The 25,810-nt window shown below is 38.9% G+C and overlaps 4 protein-coding genes across 7 annotated transcripts in view; 2 read left to right on the top strand and 2 right to left on the bottom strand.

Moving 5' to 3' along the window:
• Positions 1 to 3,726, top strand: part of LOC121961116 (lymphoid-restricted membrane protein) — a 48,716-nt gene extending 44,990 nt beyond the window's left edge. For all 3 annotated transcript variants that reach the window (XM_042510984.1, XM_042510983.1, XM_042510982.1), the window contains 2 exons: positions 675 to 829; positions 2,673 to 3,726. In XM_042510984.1, coding sequence (XP_042366918.1) covers positions 675 to 829; positions 2,673 to 2,815 — 298 coding nt within the window. In that variant the 3' untranslated portion in view covers positions 2,816 to 3,726. The remainder of the gene's footprint in view (positions 1 to 674; positions 830 to 2,672) is intronic.
• Positions 3,727 to 3,842: 116 nt separating this feature from the next.
• On the bottom strand, positions 3,843 to 11,792 carry dnai7 (dynein axonemal intermediate chain 7). Its single transcript, XM_042511766.1, has 17 exons — positions 11,742 to 11,792; positions 10,463 to 10,480; positions 10,158 to 10,239; positions 9,828 to 9,916; positions 9,515 to 9,619; positions 9,115 to 9,252; positions 8,680 to 8,814; positions 8,388 to 8,491; positions 8,095 to 8,253; positions 7,830 to 7,980; positions 7,662 to 7,752; positions 7,312 to 7,481; positions 6,538 to 6,697; positions 6,037 to 6,251; positions 5,779 to 5,937; positions 4,214 to 4,327; positions 3,843 to 4,118 (listed from the first exon to the last, which is right to left on the bottom strand). Exons 1-17 carry the CDS (start codon positions 11,790 to 11,792, stop codon positions 3,843 to 3,845), a joined length of 2,217 nt encoding a protein of 738 aa, XP_042367700.1.
• Positions 11,793 to 11,829: 37 nt separating this feature from the next.
• Positions 11,830 to 14,043, top strand: lyrm5a (LYR motif containing 5a). Of its 2 annotated transcripts, none has more exons than XM_042511117.1 (3): positions 11,830 to 11,933; positions 12,204 to 12,275; positions 13,277 to 14,043. In XM_042511117.1, the coding sequence occupies exons 2-3, from the start codon at positions 12,231 to 12,233 to the stop codon at positions 13,487 to 13,489; spliced, it is 258 nt and encodes an 85-aa protein (XP_042367051.1). In that variant the 5' UTR covers positions 11,830 to 11,933; positions 12,204 to 12,230; the 3' UTR covers positions 13,490 to 14,043. The 2 variants fall into 2 exon arrangements, with proteins under 2 accessions (XP_042367051.1, XP_042367052.1); XM_042511118.1 differs by lacking the exon at positions 11,830 to 11,933 and adding an exon at positions 11,952 to 12,045.
• A 4,055-nt stretch (positions 14,044 to 18,098) lies between these two features.
• slc5a8 (solute carrier family 5 member 8) lies at positions 18,099 to 24,099 on the bottom strand. Its single transcript, XM_042511116.1, has 17 exons — positions 23,866 to 24,099; positions 23,263 to 23,382; positions 22,410 to 22,475; positions 22,245 to 22,296; positions 22,060 to 22,127; positions 21,878 to 21,916; positions 21,036 to 21,151; positions 20,434 to 20,574; positions 20,083 to 20,212; positions 19,769 to 19,857; positions 19,570 to 19,679; positions 19,413 to 19,480; positions 19,223 to 19,309; positions 18,745 to 18,962; positions 18,529 to 18,632; positions 18,302 to 18,390; positions 18,099 to 18,218 (listed from the first exon to the last, which is right to left on the bottom strand). Exons 1-17 carry the CDS (start codon positions 24,097 to 24,099, stop codon positions 18,099 to 18,101), a joined length of 1,851 nt encoding a protein of 616 aa, XP_042367050.1.
• Between the last annotated feature and the right edge of the window lie 1,711 nt (positions 24,100 to 25,810).

The raw sequence follows: 25,810 nt of genomic DNA, 5'->3' as shown, positions 1-25,810 counted from the left end.
TTTTCCTCCCTCCACATTGCTCAGGAGTCAGGATGAGCTGTTTGTAATGCTGTAAGTGTGTAGGGAGGAGAGTCCAAAGTGGAAGTGCTTCTTGGATTCTGTCCCTATCCAAAAAACACAAAAACAAACAATAAGTGCATGCAAAAAGGCCTGTGTTTATCAAGTACGAGTGCCAATCAAAAGCCACTTAGAACCTCACACTGACTCTCTTGATGACTGTTAAGTGATTTAAAGCAGCACTCCTACTGCTGACAGATTTCAGGCCAAAATTGTCGGCTGCCTTTGCCTCACCAGTCGATGCTCAAATCCACCTCCATGCCAACTGCTATTAACTGTGCTGCTGACAGCTTTCTCATTATGCTGATGTTGTGAATGGTTTTGCATCTTTGACACGGTTTGAAACAGGCGGCAAAATCTGCTTCATTGAAGCCAACTTCAGATTGCACCAAACTGCAGCTAATTCACCGCCCGCCATCCATTGCATCAGTTACCACAAATGACCCACAGTTTTTACTAAAACACGTAATGTGGTGACCTTTTCCTTTCCCTGTGAGTCACTTTTGGTAACTTATTCAATCTCTCGCTTCATCTGAGAGCATTTTTAAAATTCTCTCATGCCTCATTTACTATCCACCATGTGTTAACATTTTATTCTCTTTGGTGCCCACCTCCAGTCCGAGCCCTTCCTCCAGCCCTACATCCACAGACCCAGGAATGGCCCAGTCTCTGTCTCACAGCCTGACCTCTTCGAGGGCGGCCGCAGCAGCAGCAGTAGCCAGAGGAGGCAGAGGTCTCTGGCTTTGGTTGGCGATGGTGGTGGTGTTAGCAGGTACACTCAGTCTGTCTGTAGGACTTATTTTAAAATGATTTTTTACAGTCGCACAGACTATAAAGATATTTTTCCACCTGGATTTGACAACGGTAGAGATAAACAACCTATACTATAGACCATATTGTATTTTTTTACTTTTACTGCAACTTGTGGATAGAAAATCCTTGCATCACATACATAACATTAAATGGTGCTGAGCAAACGCTGCCTCAGTTGGTTATTTTTTAGCCACCTATTAAAGGCCCACCTACATATCATTATCAATTTAACTTTACACTATGTTTACAGTATTTTAACCATTTTAACTAGCTGACAATCAGCCCTTTCTGACATGTTCCTGAAGACATTATCATAAAGCCATCAGACTCCATTAACAAAAACGGTATGATTGCTTAGTGTGTATGGTAAAGCGGAGAAAATATTCCAAATATAGCATACATTCAAGGTGATGTTGATATTGTATTACGTGTGCAACCCACTATGGGAGATTTAAAAAGCAGCTGCTACCAGTTAGCGGTAGTTGTCTACAAATCGGGAAAACAATCACATTCACAAGCTCCCTACCCTCCAAGCAGAGGACGAGATCAGCCGCTGTAAAACAGGGCATGGTAAATGATTGTTATCACCACGTGATGCCATTGTTGTCAGTTACAAAGTGCTGCCCACATGCATGGTATGTGACACTAGAGGCCAATGCTGTTGTGTTGCACATTAAGCCTCTTTTGCCTCTGCGATGCCGGCAAGCCGTCTTAAATCACATCCTTGGGCAGCATGATCCTGCTGTTTGGTTCTGTGTAAAAATGCTAAGACGGGGGCGACCTCTAGCTCATCTGGTAGAGTGTTCACTTTATATGCTGAGGCCTTTGCAGCAGCCCGAGGTCGATCCAGCCTGTGGCCCTTTGCTGCGTGTCAGTCCCCCTCTCTCTCCCATGCTTCTTGTCAATCTACAGCTTTCTTATCAATAATGGTAAAAATAACCCAAAAATAATCTTTAAAAAAAATGCAAAGGCGGCATAAGGGACTTTGTAGCAGCCCTATAGAGAGAGAGTGCAAATGCGTCGTATCCCGGAAGCCACACCACCAGGGGGGTGCCACAAAATGCAAACAAGGGCTGAAAAGCCAACAACATGCCTTTAGCTAGCTAATACACTAGATGTCAGCATGTCGAAGTATTATTTCAGCACTGTATGTCTCCCAAGAGAGGGAGAATAATCTTAAGCTTCAATCTCTACAGTTTGTCTGGTCAAATTGGCAAAATACTTGATGGTCACGTTACAGTAAGTGTTAGGAGCTCACAGTTTTCCCCGATTCTTAGTGCTGATCCCTCACTTCTGTACCCACTTTTGTCCTTGTGGAAAGCTCTTTTTTTTGTTTGGCAGCTTATAAAGCTTAGTTCAGGGTTCTTTACTTTTTTGGTAGTGCATCCCAACACAGAGCAGCTTTCAGGTATTTTTCTGTTGTTTGCTAGCGGACGTAAATGTCAAGGAGGCACCTTCATGCAATGCAAAGTCAATGGAGAGCAATGAATTGTCGTCACACCTCCAGAGGGGGCAGGAATTAAACGTGCTCTCTATAGCGCGATCTCTGTGTAAAAAGTAAAATAACACGGTACATAAAATAAACACAGCAGAATTGTCAGATAGGTTGGAACACTGTCTTCAACTATATATCTTTAAGCGTTAGTTACAGCTGAAAATGAAAACAGAAATAAAAAAGTTTGCCAATTTCACATATTTCTGCAATTCAAATCAATAGCCAGTTATCCACACAGAAGTTTTAAAACAAATACCTTTTAACATCTAATTCTGTGTTCTGGTAAATATCTGTGGTTCCCCTGCAGCTCTCCTGGCGCTGCTGGCCAGCCTGGTGATGCAGCCAGCTGTAGATGCAGCGCCTGTGGGGACCGGGGACTCCTGGATGACCATCCAGCAGCTGCTGTGGCCCTACACAGGGCTCCGGCACAACGGACAGCCCCCCGTTTAGCCCCTGAGACCCGGAGTGAATGGTGTTACCGCCCATCAGCCCTCTGAAGAAATGATCTGTGCACTGGGATGGTGATGGAGAAAGCAAAGTGCACAGCAACTGAGCGGAGGCTGCTGGGATGTTTACTGGTGCCTGAAGATTTCCTAAAACAAGACTTGCATTGACAGCACAGGCCAGGCCTCAGGGGATAGTTAACCCTGTGAAGGATTTTATGCATCACATCACGTTTGCTAAATTAGTTAGTCTTTGTGTGTGTGTGTGTGTATGCGTGTGTCTGTTTTAAGAGATGAAGCAGTTACGGGTGTGGGCAACAGTGGGCTGCTCAACATCCCGAACACATCATGATGCAGTTTTCCCGTCAGCGCTGGTGTCTGTCTACCCGGACAGAACACAATCTGTCTAATCAGGCTTCATCAGTCATCAGAGCTGGTGCAAAGATGAACAATCATGTCACAACTTCATGAGAATGACAGCACTGATTCACCAAGTCACACAATGGGGCCGCTGTGCAGATTTCCATTGACAAACATCATGGACAACGGCTTTTTAAACACATTTCATGCACTTAAGGAAACGGAGGACAATCAGCCTTTTTAATGGAATTTTGCAGAGGACATTTTATAACTTAAGTCTATAAACACTGGTAATAAAATGTTCATTTTAAGTGTTTTAAAAATGTTGAAATCTATATTTATGAGTTTGTTAGTTTTGAGTGGGGATATGTGAATATCTGTTTATTTTTGTTAAGTTATAATTCTACATTGTTACAGTTTTAACACCAAAGGGTTTTTTTATGTTCTTTTTTTTGTGTTCTTGCTGTGATTGTCACCGTTTTCAACTTCATAGTCTTTTGTATGTTCCAAAGATGATGTGTGAAACTTTGCACAAATAAAGTAGCCAATTCTACAATAGAGGACGTGTGTTTTTATGTGCATCCAAATTTCAAATTCAGGTTTTTTTTCAAAAGAATTTTTAAAAAAAACAACTATTTAATTTGTTGATTTAGAAAAAGTTAATTTCAGCCAGGTTATGAATACATCAGGGGTCGGGTGGCACAGAGCAGGCTCTGAACTGTATCGACAAACAGATAGCTGGATACTCTTGTCCTGGCTATGCCCTCAATGCTCATGTCGTCTTGGAGCATGTGGATGAAGGTGGAGTGAAACTCACTCCCAGGACAAAAGTCTGCACAGAAAGTCTCACTCTTCTCTATGATCTCCAGCTTCTGACTCCTCTGAGCGCCCAGTAGGTAGAGACTCCACGAGCCCTTCGGCACTGGGTCAGATCCGAGATGCTCACACACCTGGCAGAGGAGAGGGAGAAAATACAAACAGCCCATTCCACATTGGGGGGAAAAGAGGTAGAACGCTTAATTTAAAGAGCTGTATGCGAGAATACCTGCATGACAAGATTCTCAGCTCCACATTTAGCATTCCACTTGCTCCACGAGAAAGCGCAGGCAGAGGCGAAGAGGGCCATCTGTTCGTAGGCAGCATGTTCTGTAAGAGGGTCCTGAAGAGGAGAGGAACCACACAGCACATTTATAACACTGTGGAAAATGCTGGAATTAGTCTGGTGATATGCAAGTATCAAAGTTAAATCAGAGGAAGTTACTCATTCTGTAGAGTGGCCCCTCAAGTTTACATAATTTACAGTGAGACGATTGTTTATTAGAGTGTTGTGTTGTGGCTGTTGAGGCATAATTTTCCACTCTGTGGAGCTGAAGCATAAGATAGAGAAATTGTCCTTTTTCTCATGTTCCTGTCACATCGTTAAAATGTGTGCAACACTCCAGACATGTAACCACCTACCTCTGCTAAAGAAACAGAGATCTGATATGTTAAATTCAATTTTTAAGAACCACGCCAGCAGCATGGAGACAGCAGTACTGATTGGTTAGTCCAGACTGAAATACATCAAAAACTGTTAAATGAATTGCCTTGGTGTTTTTGCACAAAGAAGTATGGTCTTAATCCTATTGACTTTGGTGATGCCTTGAGTCTGCATCAAGATTTTTTGCTTTTGAGTGAAATTCAAACGACTATGGGAAGGAATTGATATGACTTTCATTGGCTTTGGTGATCCCTTAACTTTTCATTTAGCACCATCATCTGGCCAAAATTTTAACTTAACAACAAATATTTAACAAATATTTTGGTTTATGACTAAAAACTTGCAAAGCTTAAAACACTGTAGGACACAAAGAAGGTCTGCACAGTGTTAGACTCCAAATAAAAAGTTAGTGTTTCTCTTTAAGGCACCAGATGTGTTACATAATATTTATTACTATTTTTTTATTAATTTATAATCACCTGAAAAAAAATGTGTTTTTTCACCTTAGAACCAGCTGCTATATATCTACATATATAGCAGGTGCTCCTCCAAGGGGTTCGCCATGTTGTTCTACAGTAGCCCAGAACAGACAAAACAAACACTAGCTCTGAAAATGGTCATTCATGTTTTTTTAATCAGTCGCCGTAGTTTTTTTGTGGGCTTGGCACACAGGATAAGTTTCAATTCTGCAACCTCACTTCTAGATGCCACTAAATCCTAAATACTGAACCTTTAAGGCAACGTTTGAACCTGCAATACTGAGGAAAATCTGATGGAAATGTTGTCTAATAAAAGTACACAATGCCTTTTAGAAGAAAAGCTTTTGTATGGAGCCTAACAGTGAGCAGACTGCTTCTGTGTGCAACAATTTTATATTTTTTGCCTTGCCTTGTTTTTTTTTTCTTTATTCGGAAATGTTAGCATTCAAAAAGTAAAAAAATACAGGCGTGTACTTAGACTAACATGTCCTTATCACATGTCACTTTTACACTGATATGTGGATACGTGCCGGACAATATTCTGCAACACTGGCCTGTGCATTCAACACAGAATTGATAACAAATAAAACTAAACCAGACTCTACTCTAGTATTTTGCTTTTCTAAAGCCTAATATGAAGAAGATGCAGACCTTGCTGCAGGTGCTGACGTATTTGTCGGTGTACTCATTCACAAAGATGTTGATCCCTGAGTTGAGCATGGCTCTCTGCAGGACAGGGCCACTCATCCACTTCCCCATGAGGTGAGACAGACCTCTCTCCTGCTCTGACTGCAACATACACTGATCACCCTGTTATTCAAACAGGCACAAAAACACATTAAAACGGTCAAGTTACATTTACTTTTTTATTTTTCTGTCATGTGCGTACAGAATTTTCTTTTCTCTTACCTGAATTGTGATACTGAGGTCGATGAGTGCCCCATTGACGGTGAAAAGAGCTGAGTCTTGGCCCAAAGGCCTGAGCTCCCAGCTCTGGAAGGGAAAGTTGGCGTAAGTTTCCTGCATCAGCACAAAGGCCTGGAAGGAGTCCATCTTGAAGGAGATTTTGCCCTCTGCTTCCTCATAAGACACATCAGTGATCCCATCCATCCTCCACTGCTTCACTGGAAAAAAACATATAGATGTCCATAACATATTTGGTGCCTTTTAAAACCTGATCTGGATAGAGAATCTCACCTTTACATTAGTTATTTTCAAAAGGGATACATTTTACACATATAGTGGTAAAGACATGTATTCAACCAAAACTAACCCTTCTGTTTTTATTCCTTTAAGGGTCATTCTGACTGATTATAATAATAATAATTCTGTATTACCATGATACAACAATATTTTCTAAGATGATTATCTTACCATGAAAATCTCATATTGTTGCAACCCTGATCCTACCTGTAGCATCCCAGCGAGCCACCTGAGGAGGTTCCAAGAAGATGACAGAGTCAGGCAGCGTCACAGACACACCAACAGGAGGGCAGGTAAGAGCGCCGTTATCATCTAAGTTGGATTTCTCCACAGGGTAGGAGAACACCTGTAGCCCTTTGTCCAGCAGCTGGAAAAAAATGGAGGGTCCGTTTATGTGTTTCCTGCAGAATGTGAGTGTAAGTGTGGAGATAGCTGACAACAAGTTGTGGGGTTGGTTGGGAAAATGACAAGAGCAATTTTTTTTTTAAACAAGCTAGTGTCCCTTTGTATCATTCTGTGTGCCCTCTTCAAATTCAGAGGGTTTTTTGGGGGTCCATGAAAGCTGCACAGGTGGAGCTCTCCTTGACTTCTTTTTTTCGTTTGTGACTCATGGGGTGTATGAATGATCTGTAAATCTATGCAGAGCTAATAAGAGATAAGAGGAGATGAGCAGCTGCCTGTAAGTGGATGCAAACTTTTAGACCCAGCAGAATGAACGGTTAAGTTTCACTTTCAATGCGCCTGATGTTCTGCTGCTCCATCTGTGCCCAGAGTATGCTTCACTCTCCAAAAGGTGCATAACCTAATGATAAATCTATTTCAACAGAGCTCCTCATAAATGGTCCAGCTCCAAAAAAAAAACCCATCCTTTTGTGGCAGCAGTTGTTTAAATTGTGGTGTGCTGCCACAAATTAAATAATGTCTCGGGAACACTGAGAGTGTGGTGTGAGGTCGACTTTTGGGGCCTGTTTTTATATTCACCTTTCTAATTTCCCAGCCGTTGACATGGTGGGCTTGTGGCGGGAGGTGAAACATGTCGTAGTAGAAGACCCCACCCAAAGGTGTGTGCTGCATTAAATCCACCACCTGGACACACTCTCTGTTGTCTATCGCTGTCAGCTGCACTGAGGGAGAAGTCAAATTCCCCTCACCTGAAGAGAGAAAAAGAAAATCATCCATCTGTATTAACAACAATTTAGATTTATTTGATGGTTGGTGTATTAAAAGACCTGTCAGTCATTTTGAGTGACAGCAGGTTTACATCCTGTATGATGCTGCTCTCTTTTTGTTTACATCAGGAGTGACAGGAAGTGTCAGGCTGGGCATCTTACCACCGAGTGCCTCCATCTGTGTCTCTATCTGGCTCCCTCGGCCATCCGAAGGTTGGGCACTGTTTCTCCTCGACTGTAGACTGGCTACACTCTGTGAGATACATTCTCAGTCACAATGAAAACTTCACGTTGAGTCTAGTAACCCAGATCAGTATCGTTCCATCTTACCTTCCTCCCTTCAAATCCTTGGATGGACTGCTCCCCCTCTTCCACTCTCTGCTGCATCTCGCTGTCTTCCTTAACCTCCCCCTCTGCTTTTGTCTCCTCCTGCTCTGGTGCATCTGTGTCTGCTGGAACCTCCTCAGCGCCTGAAAGAGACCTGCGACCAACCAGATGAGCAAAGAACACAGAGCAAAGGGTAAGCATTAGCAGCATTATTGTTACTTTTTAAGTTTCCATAGCTGTATTAGCAGAGGTAAGAGCACTATCAGACCTGTGGCTGGGTGTGTGTATTTTCAGGTGAGCCATCCTGGTCAGTAAGGACAGGTGGTCATAGCGTGTGTGAAGGATCCGAACTGCGATATTGCTCACAGCCAGCTGTTTGGGAAGCTCAAAGCCTAGGCCCACCTCTTCAAAGTTAAATTCTTTAAACCTGAATGGTTAGAAAGAATACAAATGTTCTAAATATAGTGTCCTAGCAAAAGTTTTTAAGGTAACGTAACTTAGAAAAAACTTCTTTTATTATCACATTTAACCAAGATAATCTGAATTTTTCACTCCACAAACCTTGGATTTTTCTTGAGGTTGGCCCACAGACACAGTGTAACATTGTCATCTTTGATCACAGTCTGCATGTTGCCTGTCTCAGTGTCAATGTTTGCACTGGCCCTCTATGACCACGGAGACACATGCAACAAAATCATACACAATGTTTGTAGCCATCTCTTGAACCTTGGAAAAATACTGAAAAGCAACCCATACCCAAAAAAATAAACAATTGCTAGTAAGTAGCCTTATACACTTATACTCATATACAGTAAAGTTACTAAGTAAGCACAAGTACAACTAGATGTTGTACCTTGAGGATCTCCTCAGTGGTGAGGTGGTGTTTCGAGTGGATTAGCTCCTGCAAGTGTGTGAGACCCTCCTGAAACTTCTGTCCCTCATGTGGATCTGTGACATCTCTAAGCAGAGCTTCCAGCTCCTCCATCAGCTACAAAGGACATCATTTGGTTTAAATGGACAGTTCATCCCCAAATTATGAATACATATTTTCATCTGTAGTGGTATTTATTAATCAAGATTGTTTTGGTGTGAGTGTTGGTAATATCGCCAGTAGAGATGCCTGCTTTCGCTCCAATATAATGGAACTAGATGGCACTTGGCTTTGGGTGCTTAAAGCTCCAAGGAAATACTTTTAAAAAATTTAAAAACAATTTCTCTTTGCAGAAATCATGACCCAGTTAGTCAAGATAATCCACAGACCTTGATCACCTACATTTAGAATACAGACCTGTAGAGCGACGTTACATTGCTTGAACACGAGTGTGATGTTGACCTCTGGGTCATCTCTCCATAGGCTGATATATGTGTTAACTTCCTGCTGTACTGCTGGGTCTGGAGCACCATCGCATCGCATGTACCTCTCCCACTGCACACAAACAACACCATGTCTGTTAATATCAGCCAGATTCTTTTTTTATTGAGCATATTACTTTGTATTTATTCAATCTGGATAGGGACACAATTAATATTTTGTTATTTTTGTGTTATAGTTTTGTTTTTCTGTGCTTGAGTATGGACCAGAAAAGTTTTACTGCATTTTTTGCTAAAGGAAAAATACATATGTCGTGCCAAGTTTTTTTTTTAAATTCATTGTGAAGTCTCTCTTTAACACAGACAGGAACACACACATTTGCTTTCTCCTCAGCATCAGTTTTCCATTTGGTTACTGCAGTATGATTCTCCTCCAGTAGATGGCGGAGTTCGTTCAGTTCGTCTTCTCTGCGTTCTTGGTCCTGTCAGGAAAAGACATCCTCATTCAAAGAAAAGCAGCATGCCAACACTCACTTTACAACAGTGAAGATATACTATGTATTACCAAAAAGAGCTGTTTTAGTGTTTTCAGTCTGAAAATTAACCTCATAAGGATACAGTTAAAAAGATAATAGTGCATATTATATTAAACCTACAAAACATGACATGTATGCCATGGAGACATTATACCTTTAACTCGAGCCTTTCTAGCTCCTTCTCCTTTCTCTCTCTTTCCAGTCTTTCCTGCTCTTCTTTCTCTGCCTGCAGCCGGGCTTCCTCTGTAAAGCAAAAGCAAATATTATGTATGTACAGTATGTCAACATGTACCCTAAAACTACAGAAGTCTTGTTAATTCCTAAGCAGTGACTGGCAGAAGCTCAATGCAGATTATCAAACAGATTACTTTTAATCAATTTTCTGCCTCCTACTAACCAACTACGCTGCATGAATGCCAGTGCTTCTAACAAGTATCTAATTTGACCCCAGTTAGATTAAAAGAGAGCCAGATATCTGGATTACCTTCCTCTTGCAGCCTCCTCTCCTCCTCCTGCTGCTGCAGCTTGGCCTTCTGGGCCTTGGTCAGTTTACGTCCCTTTGATGACTTTAAACCAGCAAAACATTTAATGAGTGCTTAACAGTGATGCAGCAATACTGTAGGTTTGGCTGTCAAAGGGTACATTACTGAGGAGAAACACACAAGTGTGTTTGTTACTGTAAGAGCAGGATGTATACTCTATACCTGGCTGCAAATATCTTCAACTACATACCTGTGATAATCAGATTAATGCAGAATTGTAAATGTGCTGACTGACATATGCTCCTACCTTTCCTTTCTTGGGTGGCTATCATTCACACGAGAAATATAGAAAGACAGTTAAAGAAGGTTCAAAACATGAATTCAAGGCACAAAGGAAAAATAAGTACAAAATGAAGGATTCTTCCTATTACTTGAAAGCAATGCAGAAGAGAAATTGCAATATAAAACAGATTTCCTGCATTTCTACACCTCCTGCAGTCTAGATTAGTTACATGACGGATGTAAAGAATAGCACAACAATTGTGTGGACCCTGTATGAGAAAGTGAGAGTCACAATAATCATGGGTGGACTTGACCATCAGGCCCCCAGCTAGAAGGACCCAAACAGTTATAGATCTGTTATGATGTTTAGATATGAAAAATACTGACTTATGTCACTAATCTAACTCACTGCACCCTGAAATAAGTTACAAAATGTCACCAAAGCTCCCTTAAGAAAAAATGGAAATCATTGTACCACTACATTTACGTGACAGATAAACGATTTTGATTTTTACTCACTAAATATAACAAAAACAAATAATGCACTATTATTTATTAAACTGTTCAGCATCATATAGAAATTAAAAGCTCCATCTTGAAAAACATGAATGTGAATTTAAATACATTGCACTGATAATAGGTTTTAATGATTGCAGAACTTTGATGTTTGTTTTATAATATTGATTTAACTTGATTATCATTTATTGAATACTAATTTTAAAACATACTTGACACAAATTTAAAACTCAAAAATTGTAAATTGGCAAAAACTATTACCTTATTAAGACATTTTTAAGTTAAAAAAAAATTCTGTTTAGCAGACCCAAAAGTTTTATATTTGTATTATTATTTTTTTTTATTTTCCCTACATTTATTTATTGATTGTGCAAAATTTATATTATCTTAATTTATCTTTACGGCATTTTTATATTATGAAATATATTTTATTTGCTTACAACTTGTATAATGAAAATCTCGAATGTGCACCCCATGTTTTGAATGTTTTGAATAAAGTTTGACGCAAATAATGTCACATTTGTTGGTTCATTTCTTAAAACTAGTGCACTAGAATAAAGGGCTCTGCTTAAAACGACACAAACGAAACTGAACGCCACGCAGTGTCGCTTTTTCTAGTGTTTTATTTACTATCCTGTGTTAGTACGTTGTCTTTTGCCGTACTTTCTAGTTTTGTAACAATATTATACTTAGTGTTCAACGATGTGACTTAAACTATTTGAATATAACATGATTTAAGGTCAAACTTGGGTAATTAGTTTGAAAAACTTTGTAAAAACTCACCATACTGTAGCTAAAAGGCTCTGCGCGTCCAGGTAACCATAGAAACGTTTACGCATGCGCGGTTATCTGTTTACATTTGCGACACAACGAAACGACCTACGGCAGCGTGTACAAGCTGAGCAGGAAGGACAAAGAAAAGGAGACTTCTCTTTATTATCGCAACCGCTGGATTAAATTAACCCAACAAAACTACTCGTGTAAATATGAATGCACTGTTTAATATGTTTATCCGTGAGGCACGTGATAAATGCAACGCTCGTTTGTGTAAATGCTAACTAACACGCTAGCTGCTCAGCTGGAGCTAGCCAGGTAGATAGATGTCACAACTCTTATCTTTATGACTTTGGTTTGTCATAGTGTTTTACTGGCTTCTGTTATCCTTCACTTACCCAAAAAATGCTCATATCACTGCTGTCATTGTCATTTCAGCTAACAGGCATTTTTCTCTATTGCTTTTGTCTTTTCAGAAGTGTGAAAGACCATCTCGTTTTGACATGGCCAACCCTTTAAGGGGTCAGGTTATCAAGCTTTACAAAACAGTAAGTGACTGACACAAATTTAAACATACTCTACTCCACCATCAATGGCCAACCAGCGGAGAGTTTTTGTGTCATTTAAGTTTTTGTATTAGTCAAATATCATATAATGAAAGAAAAAAAAACACAATACTTCAAAATAAACAACCATCTTTTAAAAAAAACGAAAACAAAACAGGAACAACTAATAAAAACAAAACACAAAAAAGCAGTAACATACATATATCAGCACATAAATATAACATAACAAAGTATATCATCATTTGTTATTTACTAGATACAGTTTCCTTTTGAGTGATGAAGATTAAAAAATAAATAAATAAGAGTCATCCTCCCCTATCTTGTTATAGGCACATATGTCCATGAAATGTTGGAGAGTTTTACAAAAAAAACACAAACTAACACCTGAGTGATATAACATTTTGGTAAAAATCGGGACATTTTATAACATTATTGGTTAGGTTATTACACTATTGGATTAAATTTTTAATCAAGTGCAAATGTTATTCAATTTTTTTTGCGTTAGGGTTTGCGTTTTCAGGAATACAGCATCATTAAACCAGTCCTCCTGCACTGCACCGCCTGCTATGTCACCATGTTCACCCTCACCAATGAAAGCAAGAATTTCTTCTAAAACAATTGGCCTCTCTTCCCCTAACCTGCCAGCCCTTTCTCACATTATGCCACCACTTGCAGAGCACTTACCACACACAACTTCTTCACCCCCTAAACCTTCACCTTCACCCCCTGCTTCACCTTCCTCCCCTCTGGCTGTCAGGTTTTCTGTTTTCTAAGAAAACCTGCTTTGGGAGGAGTTTTTGCCCTCAGCCATTTTGGTTTTAAATAGCCTGGGCACATTGTGACAGACTTTTGCTGTGTTCATTGTGATTTTCTTGCCCGTTTACATTCTGTTGAGTTATCTGAGGGTTTATTTCTATACGCTGTGAAAACAAATAACCTTCATAGAGAACAATTAAGTCTGAATCTGAATCTTTCTCCCACAGCTGCTGTATCTTGGCCGTGAGTACCCCCAGGGATCAGCTTACTTCAGAGAGCGCCTGAAGTCAGCTTTCATGAAGAATAAAGACGTGACAGACCCTGAAAAGATCCAAAAGCTGGTGGACCGTGGTGACTTTGTCATTAAGGAACTGGAGGCTCTCTATTTCCTCAGGAAATATCGAGCCATGAAGAAAAGGTATTACGACCCAGAAAAATAATCACAAACACAGACAGCCTTGAATTATAATGCAAGCTGTGAGGAAAGTACACAAAATGTGTTAAGAATTCATCATGTAATGCTACAGTCTGGTATTTTCACATACACACTTCTATTATTAAGATGCAGTACACATGACTGCAGAAAAAGTTGCCCTTATTAAAAAAAAAATCAACTTGCCTCACAAAGAAAATTAAAATCCATCTTTAGAAAGTGCCAGAAAATGAAGACAATGGAGCTGTTACAGAATGTTCTTTGTATTTATGCTTTATTTTGATGTTTGAAATCACAAACACTGTATATACTGCATATTTATATCTCAGTTTTTCGTCCAGAACAGTTCTTAACTGTGAGAGCCAAGGTGTCAGACTGACTGAATCATTTTTTGAAATGTATTTCCTATTTCAGTGTATATTTTTGTAAACACATGGTCAGATTTCTTGAAGAGTGAATGTACATGACTATGTATCAATGCACTATTAGAAAGAAAACAACCAGTATTTTAAAGCAGTGCTACCATAATAAATCTAAAATCACAGCAGCATTCTTCAACAATTTAACTCCTCTACTGTCATTTCTTGATTTCCCCTGAAATCAGTGTAGATTTCAGGGGGGTAACATGGGAGACAGGTACCCCTCAATATTTATATCCCCCACCCAAGTAAAAACAATGTATGTAGCATAAGACTTTAATTTTGATGAAACAAAAGATATGTCCAGCAAAATTTGAAACAGAAAAGGCACAAATTGTTGCAGAAAAAATCTCTAGCAGGCAAGACAAAAAGTGCTTCATGCTCAAAATTTCCTGAAGGGTGACCCGAAACCACTTGTTTCATATGCATCTACTCAAATGTTAAAACTAAACCTATGGCCTTAATTTGTTAGCGAGAAGAGGTCTTCAAATCCCAAGTCTTGTTTACAGATTTTTCACATTTTAAGCTTTTTTTTGAGAGAGAGAGCCTAGATAAAACTAGGTAAAATGTTTATTTTCTGTCCTATTTTTTATCTACTCTGAATTTGGATTAGGAAAGGCTTCATTATGTTGTGGTTCCCTTGTGTTTTCCAGCTAATAACTCACAGTTATAGTCCTTTGCAGGAATCTGTCCTTAAAGAAAATATTTAGGTGGAGATAAAAACCATCTACTTTGGTGTGAAAACATTTAGAGTGTTACTTTCTAAATGAGACTATGTATATATATGTTCTCCAAATGGTTCAAGAATACAGTTGTGATGAGGTAGCTATTGATTGTAATGGGATATATTTGTGTAATATTAAACGATGGATAGAAATGATTCACAATGCTGTAGTGACATTACAATAATCTTATATATCTGTTTTGCATCTTAAGTTGTTTTTTTCCAAGTTCACACTACCTGTATTTCACCTCCACATGTCAAATATTACAAGTGAAATCCAACCAGTATTTGGTCCATTTGGTTTCATAATAAGATGGCTCTTTTACAAAAAAACAATGAAAACAAAAAGCACCAATAAAAAAATGCAGTTACATTTCAAAATTTTCTGCTAATACTTTCTTTCAATTATTTAGAAATTGTCCCTAAATGCAATATTGCAGTCTTTCGCAGAATGTATATTGTGCAAGCTGGCATCAAGATGACAATTTAAATAAAGTTTTGCAGCCCAAAGCTGTAATCTTTATCCTTTTTCCCATCAGTTGTGATACATTCCTTGCTGTGGTGGCCTTAAGCCGCAGTGTATTACACAATTTAATACTGAATGGGTAAATTTCATTAATTTCAGTGATGCAGATTTCATTAAATCTTTCTTTGTAGCACTGATATTACCGCAGCAACCACAGCATGTTTATTTTTCTTCCATCCAGAAGCTTACCTGGAACACCTCAGTCCACCAGCCTTCAGACCACCCTGTAATAATGCAGACCACAAACAGGTATTGTAATGTATTTCCATTCAAATCCAGGGATCCAAACCTCAAACACTAGTAATCGGAAACAGTCTTTGAGCAAAACCAGGTAGCTTAAAGTCCCTTTTTGTATTGATGTTTACTTGAGTGACACCTGTTTAAAGCTAAGACTGGTGTCTAAATGATTATTCCAGCATGAGGATTTGTGGCAAAGAGACAGAAATAATACGGAAATAACTGGAAAAAAGTGTCAGATTTGTGGTTTTATCCACAGAGGTCAAAGCCCTGTCATTATGTTTTTACTGGTGTCTTAGTCACTGTTTGGACAAAGACAGTGTCCAGCAGACGGATTGCTAGGCTCCAGATAATCAACAGAGACATAAACACACACAACAATACAATATAAAAGGCTTTTAGGTTGTTATTGTACATCAGAGTTAAGTTCAATTTAAAACAGAAAGATATTTTTGAATCAGATCCCAAGAAGTTATTGTATTCAACCTGACTAATATGTATTTTGATATTTTTTTATTTTAAGTCAGAAATTACTGGTCTTACTCATGAACAATAACTTAAAATATCACTCCATGAAAAAATCCAAAGTTGGTTTAAATGATAAACTAATTTCCTTGTCAGGGTTCCCCAAGGAGTATTGTTCAGTCTCTAACTTTTTAAAAAGTATTTGACGCTGCATATTTATTATCCCCCCCATTCTTCATTGCCCATGTCTCTCAGTTATCTACCTCTGCTACTGGGCCACCCAAGTTCACCCCAACTTACTGCTTCAAAAAACAATAATGCATCACAGAAATTTAAAATCAAATAGATTTTTAATCAGTTCAGCCAAATCATGTTTTATGTCCTCCACAAATCACATTTTATACACTCCAGCCTCAATATTTCTCTTAATTTAGACAAGAAAAACAAATTTCAGAAAACAACCAGCTAGATCTGTTGAAATGTTCAGATTTTATGGCTTTGTGAATATGTAGAACAAACTCATACTGCAAAACATTGTAGAATCAGCCACTACACCATAATGCCACGCAGTAATTGTGGAACAAAGCCCCATTCATAAATAAGTGATGTGATAGCCAGCCTTTTAAGAGAGTAGGACCTCAGATGTGACCACTGTTGTCAAAGGAGAGACAGTACACTGACAGGGATGTTTTAAGTCAACAAGTAATGAGTAACTGTTTTGGCTAAAATTAGAACTACTTAACTTACTGAAAGAAAAACAGCATTCAGTGGGCTGCATCTGACACAAAATGAGCTGTCAGGAGGAGATTATTTTTTGGAATCCAGCATGAAGCCTATCTGCTGTAACCTGAAAATGGTTGGGTGGGCATCAGTACAGTGGTTGACAAGTAGCGGTCAGAGATAGTGAGACAGGCAGAGCTGTCAGACTGTGGTCGCCTGTTAGGAAGTCCGCGGAGCCTCCCTGGCCCCAGTTCAACCAGGCATAGTAGACCACAGTTCAGGCAGACACCAGCAGCATGAGAGCAAACACCACCCGTACTACCTGCTACCACAGAGGACACAGCGAACAGGCGGTCCCTTGACATTCTGGTAGAAGTCAGACCAAAACTTAAAATAAATGAGTTTGTAACCATTCAACTCCTAAATGTGTAAGTCTGTGTGTGTCGTTGACTTGTTTTCTGACCACACATGTGGAGGATAAAAAATGAATGTGTAGATAAGTACAGAGCTATATGAATATGTAAATGAATGAATCCATAAATGTAAATGTATTAATAAACATGAAAATTAATGAATGTCTAAATAAATACAGACAAATTAATACATAAGTAAATGTATAAAAATAATAATAATCAATAAAAGTGTAAAAAATATAACAGAATAAAGTAATAAATTAATAAAAACAGAAATAAATAAAAGCTTTACTCTGGGGTTAGGACCTTCTACATCATTAACATACAGAAACGGAAATACATAAATAAATAAATGTAAGTGAACAAAAATGTAGAAATAAATTTTAGATATTTATTTCTGTCCTGTTTATAACACTTAATTTTAGCATTCATTATTTATTTACTTCAGTAACTATTCTTTGATTTACTTATGTATTTATTCATGTATTAATTTATACATTTATCTATTGAGTCATTTTTCATAATCCATAATAACACATGCATCAGCTATTGATTTTCTAGAATGTAACAGTATAATTAGTCATTTAAAATTTTAAAAAAAAAATCCAACACTAGAATTAATAACATTTAATGTTCACATTCTCCATTGTATCATGTTCTTTTTCTCCAAACAATTGAAGTTTTAAAATGCCAGAATGAATATTTTATCAGGGGAGTTAATGTAGTGCTCATTTTTCAAGACCGGCTCTGCTCAGGGTTCGCACATGTCCTCCTGGCATGCATTTGTAAACACATGTTCACATCTCTTGAATGTCCTATAATATTAAGAAAAACAAAAATTATTCTGTCCATTCACATATAAATTATATTTATGATTTGCAGTGTGAGGTGGACATGTTGTCAGCTCATATCACGGCTAACTTACATAGACAGAGTCATATGTTCACATTTGTACATATGGACCATCTAAATGAACCTGACCTGCATGTCTTTGGACAATCGAAGTAAACAGGGAAAACATGCAAACTCCACACAGACCTTTTCACTGTAACACAACTTCATTGACTTTTCTTGTATTAGACCAGAAATTTATAACAAACATTAGTTTAATTTCAAGTAGGTATGCTGCTTTTTGTTAAGTCCAGCTCAACATCACAGAAAGCAGGATTGGTGCTGCCGATGTCCCTCTCTCTGTCCCTCGTCAGGTCAAGTTTTCCCGTTTGTCTCATGACCTCAAAAAGGAGCACAAAGCAGAAAGTCAGCAGCCAATATGAGTCTACAGCATTTGATATTGTTTCACTGTGGCAGCACTCACTCTGTCCTTGAAAAACTTAAACAAGTGATAAAGAGACGTGTCTTCTTTCATTAATGTAAGCCTCGATTCCACCTTTGGCTTCCAGCCTCCTGAAATGTATATTAAGAACACAAAAGATCACATAAAAAAAAAAAACTTGACGCTCACAAAACAGGACAGCGAAATATGATTTTCAAAACAATGATAAGCACAAAAAAGGAAATTATGCAAAAATATATGTTATGTACCTGTAAACAGACTGACTAACAGTCCGACGCTAATAGCTATGATAGTACCGATAGGACTGAAGTAAAGGTAGGACAGAGAGTACCAGTTATCTGCCAGCAGAGGCCTGCAGGTGGGGAAAAACATACATGATCAGAAAATAGTGCATTAGAAGTGAAATCGTATAGACATATAGACAGAAGAACAGTGCTAATTAGGAAACTAAACTACACACTTACTTGGCATTAATGTCATGTGCTGGGGCTGTGTTGATGGAGGCTGGCTGTGTTGGCAGAGCAGTGGAGGTCCAGTTGAGGCTCTCTGTGGTGGTGAAGTTGCAGCCCTCAGTGGTCAGTGATAGAGGTCGGGTCATCTCAGGAGGGGGAGGGTATATCTGGGCTCCGATGCCCACCCAGAGAGACACAACCAACCCTGACACAAGACCTGACAGAGCTCCCTAGGAGACATTTTAATCTCTGAAAATGCTGAAAATTTCCCTTTTGGGGAAACCGGTATAAATGGTATGCAGACATTTTAAAAGAGTGTTAAATGAGACAGTGCTGTCGTATAATTTTGGGAATTGTGCTGATAATCTAAAAAATTACAATTTACAATACTGGATTAATGTCCTTTTTTAAAAAAAAGATTAGCATTTGTTCACGGAATCGCAACAACAAAAACAACAACAAAACTAAATTTAAAGTAGGTCAGGCTTACTTTGGAGTTGGCAAATGGACAGAGGATTCCCAGTGTAAACAGGCCAAGTAATGGACCTCCGATGATCCCAAATATACTGATAGCTGCCTGTATAAAGAAACGTGTATCAAACACAGTGAAGTTGCAGTTTTCATTTTGATAATAAATCATAAACCGCAGGCAGAGTCCTGCAAAAGATTATTCACTCTACCTGTAATATCCCTCCCATTAGTGAAGCCAGTCCAGCCATTCCAATGCATAAAACCCCGTATACAAGACCTGCAAACAACATTAGGGATTTGTACCTCCTAGCATTCAACAGACTATTTATTCAGATGAAATACTGTACATGAGGACAATCCACTTACTTAGTCCTTTAGATATCCAGGACAGGTGTTTCTCAGACATGTTAGTGTATGGTTTGATCAGGTCCTCTACTGTCACTGCAGCCAGTGCATTGATGCCGGAGGACACTGTGCTGGGGTTGAGACAATCACACACAGTTGCATGTTACTACCATGTTTCGTTGTAAATTAAAAAATTAAAGCATGTATGTCCTGTATAAACCTGAGAGATCCACTATATGCAGCCGCAACAAACAGTCCAGGCAGGCCAGGATAGTGTCCCAAGATGTCCATCACCAAATATGGCATCAACTGCAGAGGAAGGATGAGAGTGGTTTCACATGTGATCAGGAGAGTTAGAGTCCCACAGTATATACAAGCATTCACACTTACACACATGCATACTTCATTGCCACAAACTTAAACCTGGCTCAAAAGTTTACACCAGTGAAAATGAGCATTATCACAGTTAACCATAGCTGTAAACTCTCATCCAGATACGGCCTCTTCCGACACTCGAGCACACACACTGTGCACCTGATCAGGAGCTGAAACCAGTCCAGCGGTCCACGGGTCACAGTTCTTATAGACCGAGAAGAGGCACATTCCTGCAAACACTGAGCACAGCAAGATGGCCCACAGACCCAACAGGTTGATGTACAGAGATCTGAAAAAAGAAAGAAATGAATACACACAGAGTAGCAAAGCATGTGCACAGAAACATGTGAAAACTTTCTTTATCTCCTCCACAGTGCACTAATCAGGAGTACCTTTTTGATTAATTGTTTCCACAGAAATATGAAAAATTTGGCAACAAACAAACAAAGTAGCCAATGTTGCCAAGATTTATACCTGATATCATGTCTCTACCAATTAAACAGGACTCACAGTCTTGCATGAGTGATGCTCTTGCAGGAGATGTATCTCTGAACCTGGGCCTGGTTGATCCCATAGATACTAACCCAGACAAATGTCCCCCCAATGGTTATGGTCCAAAAAGTGTGTCTCCTTAGTGGGTTTGTGTCAAAGCTAGTAGAACAGAAAAAGAAGGCATTTTGAATTTCAGTGAAAACTTAAATAAAAAGCTAATAGTTATAATAATAATAATAATAATAATAATAATAATACACTTTATTTTCATAGCACCTTTCGTACAAGAAATGCAGTCCATCATGTTTTACAACAAAGAAATTACATGCACCAAGTGCAAATGCAGATACAGACTCTGATTTAGGACACAGTTTGGGACTAAACATTTCAGCACCATGGAGAGAGACGGACAGAACAAAGGGGTTTTAAAGTTTCAGCACCATGAACTCAACAGCGTATAGCTGATAGAACAGTACTGTACTGTTGAAAGTACTTTAACTTTCCCTCTTGCAGTAGTTCTGTGAAAATGGTTTGCGATTCCTGTACCTTTCCCTCTGAGAGTTCATCTCCTCCCTCTGTTAAACAGAGCCATTCAACTGAATATTTTGGCACGTACTCACTCCCAAAAGTTGACTCTCCCTCCTTGCTGTGAATCTGAAATGATGGGGAGGACTCCACCCTGTACGACCACAGACCTGATGATGACAGACAGGAAGCCTGCAAGCATGACACCAAGCTGGAGGGGAAAAGTTTGATAATTTAGCTTGCTGATTTTTGTCCCGACAATGGCCTCAATTCCACCAATTTATTGCACTTAAAATATTGCACATGGATAACACATTAAGCATAATGCAAATTCAAAACATGAGCCAAAGACTCTGTGTTTTGAAAGAAATTTGATCAGTTTCTTGCTGTGGTGTCCTTCAGCTGCTACCAAACAGCATTGTCACTAGCAAGCACAAAAAAAGAATGTCACATGCACATTAGAGCCTGACCGATATATCACTCAGCTGATATTATCGGCTGATATTGGCCCATCACAGATATGTGGTCCGATATGCATGATATGTAAAGTCTATTTTTAACGATAAAAATCCCAATGAAGTTTACTGTTTCAGTGCACTGATTTCATTTTTGACGATAAAAGTTTATTGTCAAACTATAAAATATCCTGCCTTTATTACGTTGTCTATTTCACATGCAGTTGCTAACCACATCTGAGGGATAATTGCATCACATAATTGCATATATATGTGTATATATATATATAGATATATATATATGTATATATATAACATTGGCCGATATATCAATTTATGACTTTTTTTACTCTCCAATATCGTTACGACAGAAAAATCCAGTATCGGTCGGGTTCTGATGCAACAATCCCTGATTTGGTCAAAACGGAAGAAATAATAACAGTGGTACCACACCAGCCACTTGTTATGTTGGTTTTCTCTACCTGAAACACATCTGTCCACACCACCGCCTTCAGACCCCCCTGTAACAATGTAGACAACAAACAGGTGTGTGTTCAATTTGAAGAATAACATCTCAGTGATGCCAACACTTGCCATAAAAAAAAGACATTTCTTACTTTTTTTTTTTTCAGCATGACTCATTCGAACAGATTTAGTCACATACCATTGTGCAGTAGAAGGTGCAGACAACACCTGTGGAAATGACTGCACCCCACAGATTCATCCCAGTTACTGCAAAGGGAGGGAGGGTTTCAGTCAAAGTCAGCTGAGCAAAACCGAGCAGTTTCAAGAGCCCTTATGCAGGAATGTTTCATGAATCTGACCACTTTGGACTAAAAACTAACATACCTTGATTTAAAGCAAGAGCTGGGGCATAAATGACAATTCCAGTGTAGAGGATCTGTGAGAGAAATATTACAGACACAAATGACCCTCTGGTGTCAGATTTGCTGTTTGAAAGTCAAAGGTCAAAGGTCTGTCATGATGTGTTCTGCTGACTGGCTTCCTACTCACTGTCTGAGTGATGAAGAGCACAGTTCCCAGCAGACGGGTTGCTCTGCTGAAACGCAGCTCCAGGTACTTAACAGAGAAAAAAATTGCACATTTTTGACATGAGAATTCAAAAAGTTATAGTTATCTTTTATCACAAATAGACCACTGGCCTAATTTGCTCCAACTAACTTTATGTCTACTCCTGGACTGCTTCTAAATTACCTTAAATTCCATTATTGAACATTTCCGCATAAACAGTCTCACAGATGGACAAGTAGTGTTAAGCATTACAATTTTATCAAAAAATGCATGAGTTAGGGAAGTATTGAACAGACATCTGGATAAATGAGACTTGGATTATTTTGCATGATTCGTGTGAGACTTTGTAAATGGCTGTTTTTGGTATCTTTTTGCTTTTGTTAAATGTGGACCCCATTTACTTCAATTAGTCAAGACTTTTCTCAAGTTTTGGAATCTTTGTTCACTGTGGACACTTGAGGAAGAAAGTTTTTTTTCTGGATTTCAACACAACATGGAATAAGTAATTGATATATAAATGATCATTTGGGGGTTAAGTATTGCTTTAAACTTGAATCCAGTAGCCTGCAGCTCTGCACAACACACTTCTGCTGATGTAGAACCACGTTGTTACAAGCAGACTCACTCTGCACGGATAAGAAATTTCAATATAATGTATAAAACAAGAGAGCTCTAAAACTATCCTTCCCAAACCCATGTCACCTCACCTAACTCCATTTCAACATAGTTATTGGAGCAGAGCCATATCAACCTCAGACTTCAACAAAGATGTGCTCTTCAGTGTTAGTGAATAACAGCCACATGAAGGCTCATCTAAAAAGCAAACCACACTCACCTCATATGTGCTGGTGATGGCCAGCCTGTAAAAGACTGGAAGAAAGATTTCAGATGTGACCAGCATCGTCATTAAATAGGAGAGACCATAAAATCCAATACTGGCTCCGTAGCGGTACACCTATAGTTAATAATAATATTAGTTAGTAATGTTTTCATTGACAGTGTTTCTGTGTTCTATGGGATTATTAATCTATTAGTTCCCTTTATAGTAGCATTGTTATGACAAATACGCCTCATAACAGTTTAAATGTTTAATAATAATAATAATAACCTTTATTTATATAGCACCTTTCAAACTAAAGAACAAAGTGCTTCGCAGATAAAAAGGTTTACAGAATAAAATAAGATGTCAGAAACATGTAGCCCCTGTCCTGCCCCTTTATGACACAACCAAAATTTAGAACATTTAGCACAAATACTAAAATAACACTGCATATATGAACATAAGGATGCAAGTTCAAGTAAGGCCTATGCATGTGTCTTTGTCTCCAGCATTATGTCTCAGATTATAGAAAAATCAGGGACACTGCACTGGAAATGTGATGTATTTCAGTCCCACCAAAAAAGTGTGTTTCAGTTTGTCCCTTGGGAATAACCTTACCTCGGCTGGGTTGGACAGCACTGTGATGGCTGACATGAAGCTGGCGGTCAGGGACAGGGAGACAGGCAGAGCTGTCAGTCTTCGACCCCCCATTAGGAAGTCCCCCGAGCTCCGCTGGCCCCTGTCTGCCCAGGCGAAGTAGACTCCGACGGCAGCAGACACCAGGAGCATGAGCGCAAACACCACATAGTCAGTCACCACAAAGGAGCCAGTGACCAGAGAGTCCCCTGACATTTTGGCAGAAGTCAAACCAAAACTAGAAAAAAAACTTTTCAAATACTTAATCAAACTGTTCCATCGGTTTTGAACTCAGAGTGGAAAAACAAATGGATGAATGGAGGACCTGATACACCACATACTCACTCGACACTGAACACTGAGCAGAGGGCAGGACCACAGACCGAAACCTTTTATATGTGTGTGTGTGTGTGTGTGTGTGTGTGTGTGTGTGTGTGTGTGCGCATTCCAGGCAGGCACATGTGGAGTCAACAGGCGAAGAGAATGAATTGCTCACCTGACCACAGGATAAAGCTATCATCAGGTCAGGAAAACACACACACAAACACACGCACAGACACAATCCTAACCACAACCACTCCTCGCCTAACCCTACCCTAACCTTAATCCAAGTCTTCACCCTAAAATGTAATATTTCTGTAAGGGAGACTTTTTTTTGTCCTCAAAAGGGAGGTGAGTCTCCACAATGTGACCATGTAAACAGATGTCCTCACAACATAGTTAAAACACGTCCATAGACTCACTGGGTTTCATTCAGGTGGGGTTTGGGCTTTGTCGTGCACAGGCTCAGTATTTTAGGCTTTGTGATGATCTCACAAGTTGCTAAACATTCAGACAGCCATCACTGTTTTTTTTTACTCAATCTTCTAATTGACAACTAATTTAGCTAAATATGTTGATATGTCGATATTTCTTCTCTTCTGTCATGTTTAACTTGTGTGTTTTATCTGCATATTGTGAACATAACAGATCACTATACCCTGTGAACTGAACTTGTAATTTCTAAGTTGACAAGCAATATTTATGTGCATTCCTTATCTACACAAGCAGTACGAGTGGTCAAAGGCAGGGCTATTAACATGATGATGAATGACAGAATACACGTACATTTCCTTCTGCGAACACTTCACACCCAACTTCGTTCTGCTCACATTTAATGAATGAGACCCACTGACTTTATCAATACATTTCATAATTTCCCGAAAGGAAACATCCATACATTTTGTACTGCAACATGTCTGGATGGATCACAGTATGTGATGAAACATATTTATCTGATTTATTGTCTAAGTCCAAAAAGTTGTTTGCCCATGGCCTACAAACACAAACTATACAAACTATATTTGTGATATCAGCTCCCACTCTGTGACCACAGTTTAAATATTTTATGAAACTCTTTTTTGTGACTGTAAAAGTGACTAGAAAGAGGAAGTGACTCTTTAAAATTTATTCAAGTAGAGTGACTCAAGACGATATGAGTTAAGATAAAAGTATTGAAATAAAATCTAGAAACAGCAGAAACAAACAAGATTCTCACATCCCTGCAAATGTTTTTCATTGTCCACATTTTAGCTTATTTGCTGATACTCTTTCTTTGCACGGAAATCGTTTCTAATCTGTGCATTTGGGTTTTTTTTAAACTATTGTTCACAATTCTTCCAGTACTGTACGTGCTATTCACTTCTTCTGATTAAGTGCAAAACAGACCTCTGAAATTTAAACAATTTAGCAAAGTTGGAAGAGAAGGGAGGCAGCACTTGAGTAAACTGTGGTTTTATTAACATTTGGAGGATGTAGGAAAAGGTTTGAAAAGTTGTGAGATTTTCTGGGAGCAGAAGCCCTTTTGTGTTGAATAGCTGCTGCCTATCAGAATGATATTGTACAATTTGTCTTCTCTACATGGGTGTTTTAGCATATGTGTGGTATT

This window comes from Plectropomus leopardus, chromosome 22, assembly GCF_008729295.1.
Source record: "Plectropomus leopardus isolate mb chromosome 22, YSFRI_Pleo_2.0, whole genome shotgun sequence".
NCBI classification, from domain to species: domain Eukaryota; kingdom Metazoa; phylum Chordata; class Actinopteri; order Perciformes; family Serranidae; genus Plectropomus; species Plectropomus leopardus.
The sequence above is the reverse complement of the archived record's forward strand: the minus strand, read 5'-3'. Positions and strand labels throughout refer to the sequence as shown.

Coding starts and splice junctions, on each gene's coding strand:
- slc5a8 (XM_042511116.1), bottom strand. CDS start 24,099: ATGTCAGGGGACTCTCTGGTCACTGGCTCCTTTGTGGTGACTGACTAT. Junction 23,383..23,865: donor TGCTGTCCAACCCAGCCGAG/GTAAGGTTATTC, acceptor TATTAACTATAG/GTGTACCGCTACGGAGCCAG. Junction 21,152..21,877: donor TGTGGACAGATGTGTTTCAG/GTAGAGAAAACC, acceptor TTTCCCCTCCAG/CTTGGTGTCATGCTTGCAGG.
- lyrm5a (XM_042511117.1), top strand. CDS start 12,231: ATGGCCAACCCTTTAAGGGGTCAGGTTATCAAGCTTTACAAAACA. Junction 12,276..13,276: donor TTATCAAGCTTTACAAAACA/GTAAGTGACTGA, acceptor TTTCTCCCACAG/CTGCTGTATCTTGGCCGTGA.
- dnai7 (XM_042511766.1), bottom strand. CDS start 11,792: ATGCGTAAACGTTTCTATGGTTACCTGGACGCGCAGAGCCTTTTAGCT. Junction 7,981..8,094: donor ATACACACACCCAGCCACAG/GTCTGATAGTGC, acceptor GGTTGGTCGCAG/GTCTCTTTCAGGCGCTGAGG. Junction 6,698..7,311: donor ACGGCTGGGAAATTAGAAAG/GTGAATATAAAA, acceptor ATTTTTTTCCAG/CTGCTGGACAAAGGGCTACA.